The following is a 14,755-nucleotide window of genomic DNA, read 5'->3' as shown; positions in this document are numbered from 1 at the left end:
TGATTTCTATCCTATTGTATCCTAATAGATGAACATGTTATCATAACCATACTTAGTTGCTTATCATTTTTTTATATATGCATATACTGCCTTTATATTTTTGATATTTTTTTTATACAAGGAATTATAATCCATACATCAATACGTAAGGAAGATGCTGTATAATTTCATGAATTGTTAATCAAAAGGAATATACATATTTTTGAAAAATTCAATGTTGCTTTGAATCAAAAAAGTTTCAAAGCTGTTATACATCTATATATTATATACATTAATAGATGGCCAACCAACCAACAAATTGATAGTGACAGTAGCTCCATACCTCTGCAAAAATTCGCCTTCACTGATTTCGATGAAGGCGAAATCAAACGCATACCAATAGAGCCAATCAAAGAAACAAAAAAAAAAAAAAGACTGCAAAAAAAATGTCAGGGTTTTAATATGTACAGATCCCAGATCCATGCAGAAATGCTTCTTGTAATTAGCCATATAAACTTTTTTTTTTCTCCTTTGGATGAGATAAACAGCTGTAAATATTATATAATGTTATTGGGGGTTAAACAGGAAACATCAGATACAAAACTTATGCTAGAAAAGGCCTGATTTCTCCAATAAAAATTTCTAATTCAAGTGGTCTGCTTCAAACGTATTAACCAAAAAGTGGCATAATTATCCTGATGCTCCTGCAGCTGCAGCACCCTTGTCATATTCTCCTCGCTCCTCTTTCGCATACTCTTCAATTAGTGTACGCTGTCTCTGTGTCAAATTCCTGTACAGAAAAAAAAAAAAGACCAGTAAAAGACACAATTTAGAAGAAAACACACACACACTGCACCAAACAAAGAGCTGCAAAGATACTATTTAACCATGCCTGAAAGATAGAAACTTGTCATCTTTTGACTTTTTTTGATGTATTCATACTAAAAATGTATAAGTCATCCATTGTAGCCCAAAAAAAAAAAGAAAGATAGGAACTTACACAGGGATGCTGACATTAAAATGAACATATTGATCCCCATAAGAGGAAGAGTTCCTTGTCTTTATTCCTGCATAAGACCAAGGATATTTACTAGGTTTCAGTCAAATGGCTGACAATAAAAGGATGCATCACTCAACTTCTCTTGAATTAAACAATGGTGATCGATTCGCAAATATTTTGTAAATTCCGCAGAATAAGATGCATTCAAATAAACCAATAGCACTGCATAAAATGTAAATGACAATTTGCAGTGCCATATTCATATAAGATATTCTAAAATATCATTCCACGGGAAAAAGAGATTTTTAATCCATTTGTGACATGGTTACCTTTCCCCTTCAAAACGACCTTCTGACCAGGTTGCGTACCAGGCCAAACCTGCAAATAATAACACATTTTCAGCATGCACCATGGATTTTTAACAAAATCCAACTTGACGTATATAATAAAACTCTGAAATATATATGAGAGATGATTCATACATACCTTAAGAACAACATCCCCTGTGAGAGTTGGAACTTGAATGGTTCCACCTAATATCGCCTGCAAATTTAATAGGCAATTAATCTGGATTCAAAAGAAACCAGCAATACCTTCCGGTAAGGTTGAATTAACATTATAGAACATTAGGCAAGATCTGAATGTCACATTGGCAAGACACCATGGGTATGCAATAGGGTGGTCTCTATTTGAATTCTCGGCAGTCAGGGTAACTGATTGAGCTAGAGCTAGCCAGGCCCACTCAAGCTTGGCCATATGCTAATTGTGTTATTCTCATCACCAACTTGATTAATATTATCCACAATACAAACTGCCAGATAACAGCCCCCTTCAAAGTAATAAGACATTCAATCAATAGACCTACGCATGACTTGAAGATACTCCATTGTTTCTATGAAGAGCAGTGTTTAGATCTCATTCCAACACTTGAAATATTTCTTAACTATGTGAATTTTTTTCAGCCAACAATTTAGATCCTTGTTAAGCAACAAATGAGATATAAACATGGAAAAAAAAGAAACCATTAATGAGGATAAAAATATATGGAATATATAACGAGAAAGGCTCTGAGACCAACCTTAGAACTTGAAATCATGCACCATCATTTTTTTCGAATATAGTGTATATACCATCCAAATCCCCTCAACCCCCCACCCCCTCCTGCCTGGGCCCCACCACATCATACGAGCATGTTGCCAACATGCCCCCCTCCCTGGCACACAAGAATAGAAAAGAAAAAACAACTCCTCTGCCATCTGCATGTGCAAGCACATCGCATCGCATGGTACATGTAATGGGAAAGCCTGGACACCAGATTCACATGGCTGGCCTCCATCACCATGGCCTGAAGCCTCATGGCTTCAGCATTCCAAAAAAAAAAGGGAAATGAGGAGACCAACTGCATCTCACCATATGTATCTTTTCCTTGCATGCCTCTAGCCCACCACCAAATTAAAGAAACAAAAAGTAAAACACCAAAAACCAAATTGATCAATTCTAACACTTTCAAAACACTCCACATTGCAGTGCTCTTAAAAAAAAATTGCTAGAACCTATTCCTATCTCTCGCGTTTCAAAATTTCTTCTTTAGACAGTTTGAAACCACGTAACGCATCTTCGGCACTCCCCAGAAAAACAAAAACTAAATAAATAAACAAACAAACAAACTAGATACTTGTGTTTCCTTCCATTTCCTATGGGTACATCTCGCCAAAAATAGCAAAAGCAAAAGAACCAGCTTTGTGGCACATGCATCACATGTGCTAAACTCTAGAATTATATAAAGCTTAATCGACTATATACAAGCTAGGCAGAAAAAACTCATTCAATGAATAGGCCTACATTAGCAGGATTCAGACTTGCTAGCAGTAGCAGTAATAGAACAAATATGAATATTATATGAATATGATTGTTAACATTTTTATCCTAAATTTAATTAAACCAATTTATTCCAAGTCCAAAAATTCGGTGGGCTCACAGTTTCTCTGAGGAGAACATCAAGCAACTCAGAACAGAAATAAGACAAGATAATGCTCCATTTCTTTCTATATCTTAATTAAAGGGATTTGGGTTCAAACATCAGAAGCATGCTCTAGATTTGTTGGCCAGCACTATGGAAATAGCATTAATTACCTGAGTGACATTTAGCACAGCATCTACGTGGATATCAGCTTTTTCTCTTCGGAAAACAGGGTCCTCTCGAACCTTAGAAAATGAATTGCAGGTATTAGTACATTACTGTTTAGTTTATCATTCATACATATAACACAATGATTTGAAGGCACTAACCTTGATAGTAACATAAAGATCACCAGGCTGACTGCCCTCAGGATCTGCCCCACCACTTCTATAAATTCTTATAGTTTCATTGTCATCCAGTCCTGTATGTAATATGATATAAATTGCAGAGTACCCGATAAGTAGTATTAGACATAATAATAATAAAGTACATTTGCAAGGGATAAAATATTAACAAATAAAAATTATCCAGTGATTATCAAGTGTAGAAATTAACTGTCATTTTAGTCTGCAGACAGAATATGATATGGTGGCAGGTCCATGACAATATTTTGATATAACAGGCCATGCTCATTATTAGAAACATTAAATTCTTTATACCACTTCTGCAAATATACAATACCTGTAATCTGAGTAAGAACAACCAGAAAAACATTCTAGAAAAACCCAACCTCCCACCCCCAACACTTATTTAAAAAATCAAGAAGTAAAACAATATTACAGATATTGCTCTATCATGTGAAAAAGAGCTTCTAATAGTTTTGAGATAAACCAGGACTTCAACTGTTCAGATGCAACAAACTTCATCTCAACTCCTTTGCAGCTAGTTCATTGATGCAAAGATTACCTTGGAACAGTCAGTCATTCATAGACACATATGTGAAGCCAAAGTCTGACATGTCCATAAGTCAACATACTAAAGCGTATATGTTCCTCTATTCATCTAGATGATCAAATAGGGCCTTAAAAAAGTAATAGTATAATTTCCTTCTGTCTGATATAAATTTTGAAGAAGTTGAGATTTCAGATCAGTTAAGAATAGCATATGCAGAATCTTAAATTTTAGAAAGAGCTAAAATAGCACCTCAGTTATAATATGCAGAATCTTAAAAATAGCAGCTCAGTTAACATATTTTTAAATTTGATAAGAGCTAAGATTAAACTCCTCGCAGAAGACAATTTGATCTTAGGTACAGCCATCAAATCAGTCTTGCTAGAAATGTCATTTGGAAATGTTGAACCAATTTTATTATAAAGACATTCAAACAACCGTTACCATTCATGAGTTGGTCATGTATAATCAAGTGTGAAGAAATTTACACATAAGCTGATATTTTCAAACTAAATGTCCATTATACTTACAACATTCAAACATACCAGGCATCACATCCAGCTTGACTGATTTTATTCCTTTCGCAACTCTCCGTCCCTTGCATGACTTGCAGAGGCTCTACTTGCAAAATGTAGAAGTTAGGGATTCAATCAGTAAAGAGAAAATTAGACATGAAGATAAGAAAACAAAATTTAATGCAAAAGAAGTTCATTGATCTGTGAGTCGAAAAATTAAAGATAGATGGCATTAATTTCCTTAATCATCATTGCCAATGAATTTCTAACCTGTCTACCGCTAGCCCCCACTAATGCTAGAATAGTTAATAATTGGTGGGTAATATATTTTCTCCTATAGTTCCTCCTCTAGACTTAATTGTCATTAGATTGTTAGCTTTCCTCTTGCCATTTCAATTTTACAAAGGATCATCTTTTACTCAACCTCATGCTAATAGTTCCTCTACTCTATCACTTATTGACCTCTCCCTGTTTTCATATCCTATTTTAGTGTTTCCACAAACCATATCAAAATTTTCTCCATTCCTAACTTTTGGCCTTCAGGAGCCTTTCTCGAAGATATCAAAATAATGAGCATTCCAATATCATAGATATTCTCCACTCATTAAGCAGCGATTCGCTAATGTAGAAGGACAGAAGATAGATACATACAAGATTTTGCTATATCTATGTCAAAAATAAACAAAAAGTTTGAATGGTCGCCATTACAGCTTTATTCTTGATAGTGCAGAATATGCATGATAAAAGATCGTACCTTCACAGTTTTCCCAGATCCCTCACATTGGGAACAGGTTGTCTGCAGCCTGAAGGGGCCATTTTGCATGAATATCTGCCAACACAAGATATGACATCAATTTTAACTGCATAAGATTATCACTAGAATAAGAAATATAACAAAAATGAGAAACAGAAAACATTCCTATTGGACTCTCACCATTCCTGAGCCTCTGCAAGGCCTACATGTTTCAGGTCTTGTTCCAGGAGGAACACCAGTCCCATCTGCAAAAAGATAATCGAGTAGTGTTAATTGATATCATAAATTCTTGAAGACTTTTTTCCAGAAGAGCATGTATCATACCACAAGCTTCACAGGGTACAGAAGTTTGGAATGTCACTGTTTTGGTGCACCCTTGGACTGCTTCCATGAATGAAATTTCAAGAGAAACCTACAGAGGGAAATTATAGGAAGATGATGGTGAGACAATTGGGACAAACAGCAAACCACATTAACATATCAGACATGGAAATACAACAGTATAGAATTTTTTTTTTAAAAAAAAAGAACAAACCTTGACATCTTGTCCTCCAAAGTCTCTATCTCTGAAGATGTTCTTGAAGAACTGGTTCACAAATAAGCATCAGAATCAGATCATTAAGCCATTGCAAATAAACAAATGAAGGCAATTCCATGTCAAAGATGTTCTACCAGGAAAATTTAAAATGTGGGGGCCAAAAATCAATAATCTGTTAGCCACCTATGCTCGAAGAATCAAAACCATATCCCCAAACAAACTTCATGAACCTGCCACAGTATTACTGCAGAATGACTTTAGGATTGAGCTATAAGCTTGAAAGTAATACTGAGTCAGGTTCCAGGTTCACATTTCAGTCTCAAGTCGATTAGGCCTTAATATTATACATATGCATTGGTCAAACTTATAGAGACGAATTAACATGAAGTTTAAAACAGTACAACTACATGCATGCTTTTTTCTGTAGGCATACATAAGCATCTCAGAATTCTATTTCAAGTCAAACAAACACTACTTAAGCACAAAAAAAAGAGCATTAAATTCGATTCATTTAACAAGTGTTTTGTTCAAATAATATACTGGCTTCCTACCATGCTCTGAGGCTTTCACTTTCTCTTCCCCACACTTAATGTTTATCCATCAAACTGGAAGTATCTAAAGTTTTCTATCAATACCATTAAAAATATAGAAACTTGTACCATATACCAACATAAGTCAACCTTTGTGTCAGCAGAAGAGTTACTACAGTCAGTAATATGTAGAGGAATGACTACCAACATTAATGGCACTACAGTGGTAATACTATCATAGTATTAGCATTAATATTGGCTACAATAACAGTCTAAATAATTATTACTATTATTATTTATTCCTGATTATCTAAAGAAACGAGGAGTAGTGCTAGGTAACGTAGTAAACATATCTTTGTCAAAGCTAACATAATGGAATTATCTGTACTAGTTAAGTAAATACATGGAGGTTTGGTTATATTTTCAATAGTCAAAAGCATTGTGTATTCCTGTATAAACATAATTAAAATTTTCTATCATGGATATCATTAGATCCTTTTTCTTTATATTTTTATTTTACTACTATAGAGAGTTATTTAAGAATAGTTAAATTAATAGGATACAGAAGCGAGTTTAAAGAATGAGCAGAGTCTAAGTAGTGACTTTAGAACCTAAAGAATAAAGTTGTTTCAACTAATAAATTCCTACCAATACGGAAAATTTCTACTACGTGATAACAACTCCTAAAGATATTCTACAAATATGTCATTTCAACTAGTTCAACATAGCATCAGCAGTAACATATGGAGGAATATGCAAAAGAATGACTACCAACATTAATAGTGTTACATCATGAATATCACAAAGTAAGTGTTAGGCTATTAAATTTAATATTGGTCAGAATAGCAGTCTCGATAATTATTACTACCATTATCAATAACTAAGGAAAGAAGGAGTTAGCAAGCTAATTTATTCATAAGAGTTACATATACTATTTAACACATGTAAATATACATGGAGGCAAGGTATGCTGTACTGGCCCGAACCGGACAGTACGGAGCGTACCATAACGTACTAGTTCGGTACCGATACCTGGCACGAGTGGTGTACCAATACTCGGTATGTCAAAACAATCCTGTACCGTACCGACACTGTGCTAGTGTGGCACCGGTACGGAATCCGATACCGAGACGGTCATGGAGGTTTGGCTAGACTACCAACTATCAAAAGTATTGTAGTGTCTGGTAGAAATGTAATCAAATTCTTCTATCAGGCATATCACTAAATCATTTTGTTTATATTTCTTTACTACTATACAAAATCATTAAAGATTGTCCAACTTAATAAAAAAGTCAATTTTAGGGGCATGAGGAGTGCTTAAGTAGTGACCTTTTTGAACTAGGGCATACCCACCAATACGAAAAGTTTTCAGTATATCATGACAACTCCAAAAAATATTCTACCAAGTACGCAATACAACTGCAGAAAAAACCCCTCCAGCAGACCACATCCACACACACAAGGTGAAAAAAAAGATAAAAAATAAAGAAAAGGAATCCCTGCAACAACCAGATACACACAACCTACATATTCCACATGCACAAATCCATATATCTCTCAAACATTTGCAGAACATATAGCTTCAAGCCATTAGATTTAGACCCTTTAGTCTTTTTGGATTCTATTTTCAACTAATTTTCTGTTTTGATGAATCTCAAAATCTTATAGTTAACTCTTCTGGGAGATGGTTAGAATTTTCTAGGAATTTTCGAACTTATTTCATGGCTACTTTTGTAGTGAAACTTTTAGTTCTATTTTGATGAGGAATATCATCTAAAAGTCCTACCCTAGGGTTATGTTGGATTAGGAAGTTTCAAAAATCATGAGCATTGTGCAACTTTTAGGAAAGAATTTGTCCCTTCATTTGCCAGTTAGATGCAGTGAAAAGGTCTATGAGTGCCCTTATAGCTATAAAAGGAGGATATAAGGTATAAAAATCAGTTTCTGATGATAAATATTGAATAATTTAAATGCATTTTCCTCTCCTTTGAGCACTGTAGCTATTCTATCTTCTCTTCTCTACCTATTTTCCATAACCTATATTTATCTATAACCTTCCAATTATTCTTTTTTTATAACTAATTTTGTTTTTTGAAGGAATAAAAAAATCAGATCTAAAAATTATCTCTGCAATTTAGTCTACTTCTTCTTGTCTGATTCCATGTCCAGCTGCATCACCCCATCATGACTTGGGCTGCTTTTGAGTCGGATTCATCTGTTCCATGATTCCATAAACCCAGAACTAGACATTGGGGTGTTGGATCTAAATTTTGTTACGTACCTGGCTCAATGAAGTATCAGGTCAGGTATGGGCTCAGGTAATAAAAATATAATAAGATCCATGAAGTCTTCATGTCAGGTTCAGGTATATTAAGACTCGTACCCTACCCAATGTGCATGGGATTCATTGTGGATTGCATCTGAGTTCCCATTGCTGTGTAAAGTGTACGCTACTTACAAGTACCTTCCCAGATTTCTAAACACCAACATTGCTTACCACCCCAACCCCAAAAAACCAACAGACCAGACAAAACTCTAACAAAATCTTCAAATGTTGTTTCCCAAGGACAAATGGAAAAAGCTAGAACTGACTAGTGGATTAAGCCCTCATGCAAAAAAAACGCCAAGCTACTGAGTTGGATTGGTCACAAAATCAGAGGCAATGTACCTGATCCGAACAACCATTACCTGTCAGATCAGGCCTAGATGTTTTAAGAAGAATGATGCTTGCTGTAATAGCTTATATTTACCAACTTCTGCCCATTTGCATAAAATGAAAACTGCCAAAAGTATAAACTTCGCATGCATCTCAAATTAAAATAAAGGGAGTTTAATGATGATAGAGATATGGAATGGGGTAATGCCATTCACACGAAAGACCATCCCAGTCTTTTATGCATGTGAAACCACCCAATCATTCCTCAGAGCTTCTTTGAGATGTGTGATCACACCTGTTCGTGCCTGATTGCATATGATCATGCATCTCAAAGCATGATCGGGTGGTTGTGCATGCATGAAAGATCATGATGGTCTTCTGCAACCCAGTCCCTAAAGATACCAAATATATGCAGACTATGGATATCAGTAAGCCAATAATAAATACATGTAACACTCTGAAGGCAAATCCAGAAGTGAAAGTTTCTTGGGAATTAATAAGTTCATGATATCCCATACTACAAAACATCCTCTTCCCCTCTCCACTGTATGGGTGGTAGATGCTCATCTATCACTTATGCTTCCACACAATAACCAAAGAAATATAACATTCATGAACAGGCTGAATCATAAGAGATTGGGATATGATTATGACAACATGACCCATGCTTATAGAGTAGAAAACATGATTTGTCAAGACACCAAAGCAATAAGGTCAAATTATGTAAATTCTTCTGGATGCATCCTACTAAAATAGGGAAAACAACAAAGTTGTGCCTGCTTCATAATAATATCATAACATTAGCCACTAATAGGCATCCTCTTTGGCCAGAACTGCACAAAAAGAAATTTTAAACCTATAGCTAAATTATATTATAGCAAGCCAACCTAACCTCAAGGTTGCAGATAACCATGTCAACTAGCTAATATATAGGCTCACCCAATCTGCAACAGAAATAAATCAGAAAAACTAATGAAGTTGCCAGTTGCCAATTGTCAAGGTGTTAATCAACTGTATAACCTTAAAAGAGAAAAGCAGCAAACAAAAATGAACAAAAGAAGAGGTTCAAGAACAAAATTGCAGACAACAAACAAACTTCTGCTGTCTAACAGAGTATAATATGAAGATGACCTCAGAAAACTCGCCCCTCTTTATTTATCTTGAAGGCAACAGCATGTCAATAACCAATGAGAAAAATGTGTAACCAACGTAACAAGTGATTTGCTATATGAATGTAAACAGACATATTATTTATAGTAAGAAAAAGGTAACATATTATTCTGCAAAGTATACGTACATCATTCATTCCCCCTGCACCGCTAAATAAGTCTTCAAATGGGCTGCCAAATCCGGAACCTCCAAATGGTCCACGAGGATCGCCTCCTGAATCAGCTTGTTCAAATGCATCAGGGCCAACCTGTTGGGATGCTCATAAACACATACAATAAGTTACACTTGCTCAATACAGTGAATTTTAACTAGGGATTCATACAGGATATAGGCAAAGTGGACATATGCATAAGCTGGCATCACTGGTAAAGATTGGTTGACATAGTGAACTGAGTACCCCTGATATTTAATTACATACCTAAGAAGAGAAAGACACTGACCAGAATGTGTGTCAAATCAGGCACTAATATGAACATGACTACTCATTGTACTGCAAAAATTTACTTGGGAGTATACAAATAAGCTTAGAAGCCATAAAGGATATAATCAATAACCTTCTCTGTTAATGTAATAAGAGACTGTTTAAGTGCTTGTATTGGTGGTTAACTGTGCTTTCAAAAGACCTCAATGATAGACAATCCAAAAAGAGAATAAGAACATGGACAAATAAGTAAGGCACCGTATTATGAAACGCAGAAAAAAAAAAAATCATTACTTTCTCTGTCAAAGAAAAGAGAGTTTAAGAAAACAAAAGGAGCATATAAGGAAAAGGTGAAGGCCTTTCACTGGGATAGATTTTCTTGTACAATTTTAAGCCTCTTCATAGGTCATGCTGCTAGGAGAATGAATAGAACCGACATAGAAACATATGCATGCATGCATGCACATGTGCACAGATGTTTCAAGAGTAAGATTATTTTGAAAAGGATATTTCTTATTGAGCTGTCAAAGAACTCTAAAAGACAGAAGGTTTAAGAAAGAAGCTATTGTAACAAGAATGTAGTTTTGTTTGTCTAAAGAGAAGTTCCAAAATCCCCAAGATATCTCACAAAAGTATCACTAACCCATATCCCACAAAATATCACTTATCACTCTTCACTGTTATTCACAGAGGAATATCTGCTAGAGGGATTTATTGCAAAACAGCCCCTTGATTGCCTAAGTTTTGCCCTTTGTGTCATTACTTAAATCTTGACCTATCCCTTCTCTTCCTATCAAGATCCACAGCCGATTCATTTTGCTGCATCAAGTTTACTAAAAAAAAGGGCTTTGTGATTAGCATCCATTATAAAGCCAAACCTGCATTTTTTTTTTGTTATACAAACCAAGCATGTGCATTTAACTTCAAAGCAAATTTACACTGTAATCATGTTTAACCTAACAAATAAACTAAAGGAATATGTTCGGCAACATTATACCTCGTATATCTACATCACATGTTTGTTGACATTATGAACCTCTTCTTGTCTAGACTACTCTCTGTCTACTCTTAACTCCTCAAAATTTTGGTTGTGTTTGAACCAAGGAAAATCACCCAAAGATATGTAAATCTTTTACAATATCAGAATTTCACACAACAAGTATTAAGCCATACTAAAATAAGTTTACCAAATCATTAATGGAAACAAAATACTACAGCTACGGCACCTGGTCATAAAGTGAGCGCTTTTCCTCATCCTTTAAGACCTGCAAGGCATAATGAAATCAAAGCCCTTTTAGTCTTACTCTCAGAAATGGGCAGCTAAATGTCTAACCTATATAACATCCAACCAAAACCTCAACTTAGATCAAATTACCTCATAAGCACGCTGAACTTCTTGGAACTTCCTTTCTGCATCAGCATCATCTTTATTCGTATCAGGATGTAGCTTCTTTGCAAGCTATAGAAAAACAAACAAAACTGAAGATAAGCAGGATGTAAAGAGGAAAAAATTCCACAATTTGAGCAAAAAAAAAGGAAAAAAAAAAAGAAAAGAAAAGTTGTCCTAACTCCTCTAATTATATTACAAAATTAAAAAAGTCAACAAATAAAACAAAAAAGAAAAGAAAGGGTCATACCAAAGAGACTAATAAAATAGTTTAAAACAATCACTGAAAGCATTTTTAGCATTTTTAACAGAAAACTTATCAAATCTATAACTACAAGAGAAGCTTATCATCACATGAATAACAGTACTTGTAAAAACGTAGATTCTTGCAAAGCAGCAAATCCACAACTCCATCAATTTAACCAAATGACGTACGGCAAAGCATTTTAGCTTGCCCTTGACCACATGGAGACATGTTAGGCAAATCAAGAATTTAAAGATTCAGTTCCAATGACCCAGACACTGACTAATGAAATCGCAGCACGAGTATTAACCTGTAGGTTGACAATAAGAAAAGCTCTGACAATTGATCGGCACAAATTATTAAGCTTTTTGGCTCAATCAAGATACAAGAATGACTGTCAGCCTTCAATTACCCAGGAAGGGTTATGTCACAAGCCTAGCATATAGTTGGTCCATGTTGGGTTTCAAAATTTTATCTGGAAGGGATAACTAACAAAAGAATCATATCTTATTGCACAGTTTCATCATAACACAATCAATCCTTGTCTTGTTGGTCATAAATATTACTGTATAATTGAGCTCCTTCGTCACCAAATAACTATTTGCAAAAGAGGATAGTTCCCATTAGTAGCAATGATGGAAGGAAGCTATTGATAGTACTTAGAATTTAAAACCTACCGCATAATATGCTTTCTTGATCTCTGAAGCACTTGCATTCTTGCTCACTCCTAGTACCTCATAGTAGTCTCTTGCAGACGTCGATCTTGTTCCTAAAAGCCGCAACACAAAAATATGCATAGAAGTACAAATAAGAACAATCTATCCACATATTATCTCCGTTGAAAGAACAGGTTAATCCTTTTGGTATTATCCTTTGCTTCTAAACAGTTAAAGCAAGCACTGAAGGTTACCATGAAATAATCTGCTTGGAATATAGTGCCCCTGAAACGGTCCATTCGAAATCTCAAACCTCCTCCAATTCGCTGCAGATTCATAATTATCCGTTTTCAATCGAAGCATCCAGAATCACTAATTTACAATGATGGATGAACAAAGGGAAGGAAGCAACTTTTTTTTCTCCCCAATTTACTATAATAGATGAATCGCACCTGTTTTGGGGGAAGAAGAGCTGCAAATCCCCGCTGCAAGCCGGCGAGAAGAACCCTCCAACTACGGGGGAAAAGAAAACAGGGGTAAGAAGCTCTCGAAACGGAGAGAAACGAAACGAGGAAAGTGGAGAGAGGCGAGAGATCACACGGGAGGGACTGGCGACTCATCGAGGAGGGGGAAAGTGGATCTCTGCGACCTCCGGGCGCACCAGAAGAAGAGCCTGGCGCCGGCGGCGGGCCGCATCGTCGACACAGAGCAGCTCTCGATCACAGGTCGATTTCGAGGGCTTTCTCCACCATTATCAGGGTTCGTGAAGAAGGGGGCCCGGTTCTTGGGAGGAGAAAACCGTGGCGGGAAGAAGGAGGGAAGACGATTTCGAGAGAAGAGGGGGTAAACGGAGATAAGGCAGGCAGGCGGCCGAACTTTCTCTTTTTTATTTTTCTTTTTTTTTCTTTTTGTGGGGTGAAAAGCCGAAATTCGCTTGATGGGCTTAATTTGGGAGCACGAAAAGTTCTGGAGATTTCTGTTTCGGACCCTGGGCCGGGCCGGCCCACACGAGCCAGTTATTATCGACAACCCAAGAAGGTCTGGTAGGTAAAATAAAGGCAATGCAACTCAACATGCCCTTTTTTTTTCTTTTTTTCTTTTTTTTTTTGAAACTGCTACCTACACTATCCTAACATGAACACAGCCAGTTATATCAGCATCAAGCAAACAACACAAAACAAAAGGAACAAAAGACTGCTGCGTCCAAAGAAGGAACACGCCCCTTTTAACAGTAACAAGAGTCCGAATCCATTTCAAAATCCTCCCCTGATGGGGGACGCTTCTCATAGTCAAGATTTTGAGAAAAAGTAAATATAATCGGGGAGCAAATAACTACCATCATAGCTACCTTCGTAAGTTCACTTGCATACCCATTGCTATTGCATGCAGACCCTTGCTCCTAGAAGGTTGATAAGTCAAAGAATCCAAGTAACTATGGCTATCACATACTCGATTTTTTGACCTAGACACAACACAATCCCAATATAGACCGATCTTGACCTGTGGATGAATGGGGTGGGAATGGGTCCACGGTTAGACCAATTGGAAATCTCGGAATGGGCTGAAAATTCTTTAGATATTTGATCTATGAATGATAAATAATGGTTTAATTAATTTTATTTAATTGCAATGATTATTCTACTATGGATAATGCGATGTGTTTGATTTGAATGATAACTCCAGCGTGAGTCTACATCATGTTGTATTTAATTTTATAGTCCTGTTTTCAATGTAGATGATTTATTACCTTATGGAGGTACCACTGAGCCTCATGCTTTGCCATCTAATATTTTTGTAGGTTTTTAGTTCCTAAGGTGCCTTATTTTTCTCAAAAGAAGACAAGATTGAGACAATTTTGGATGATGAGGTAGTCTTTCTTTTGAATGGTGGCTTCCATCATTATATTGTCTAATGGAAAAGACGTCTTCATTCGATGCTTCTTAGATTAGAGAGGATAAGTTTCACGCCTTGAATCTTAAGCTTCTAAAGTTGTACTTGCAATAAAACTATCCAGAGTCGAGTTCATTCCAATTAGGAAAGTATGATGGAGGACT

General features: G+C 35.9%; 1 protein-coding gene across 1 annotated transcript; it reads right to left on the bottom strand.

The window, feature by feature from the left end:
* Positions 1–461: 461 nt before the first annotated feature.
* On the bottom strand, positions 462–13,628 carry LOC103720734 (chaperone protein dnaJ GFA2, mitochondrial-like). Its single transcript, XM_008810581.6, has 18 exons — positions 13,302–13,628; positions 13,154–13,214; positions 12,956–13,027; positions 12,723–12,814; positions 11,790–11,873; positions 11,641–11,679; positions 10,121–10,240; positions 5,635–5,685; positions 5,424–5,511; positions 5,280–5,344; positions 5,100–5,174; positions 4,376–4,448; positions 3,269–3,360; positions 3,113–3,184; positions 1,466–1,522; positions 1,309–1,357; positions 980–1,046; positions 462–769 (listed from the first exon to the last, which is right to left on the bottom strand). The coding sequence occupies exons 1-18, from the start codon at positions 13,395–13,397 to the stop codon at positions 670–672; spliced, it is 1,353 nt and encodes a 450-aa protein (XP_008808803.3). The 5' UTR covers positions 13,398–13,628; the 3' UTR covers positions 462–669.
* Between the last annotated feature and the right edge of the window lie 1,127 nt (positions 13,629–14,755).

This window comes from Phoenix dactylifera, chromosome 16, assembly GCF_051530095.1.
Source record: "Phoenix dactylifera cultivar Ajwa chromosome 16, Ajwa_hap1_PhDact_Kaust_v1.1, whole genome shotgun sequence".
Taxonomy (NCBI): Eukaryota; Viridiplantae; Streptophyta; class Magnoliopsida; order Arecales; family Arecaceae; genus Phoenix; species Phoenix dactylifera.
The sequence above is the reverse complement of the archived record's forward strand: the minus strand, read 5'-3'. Positions and strand labels throughout refer to the sequence as shown.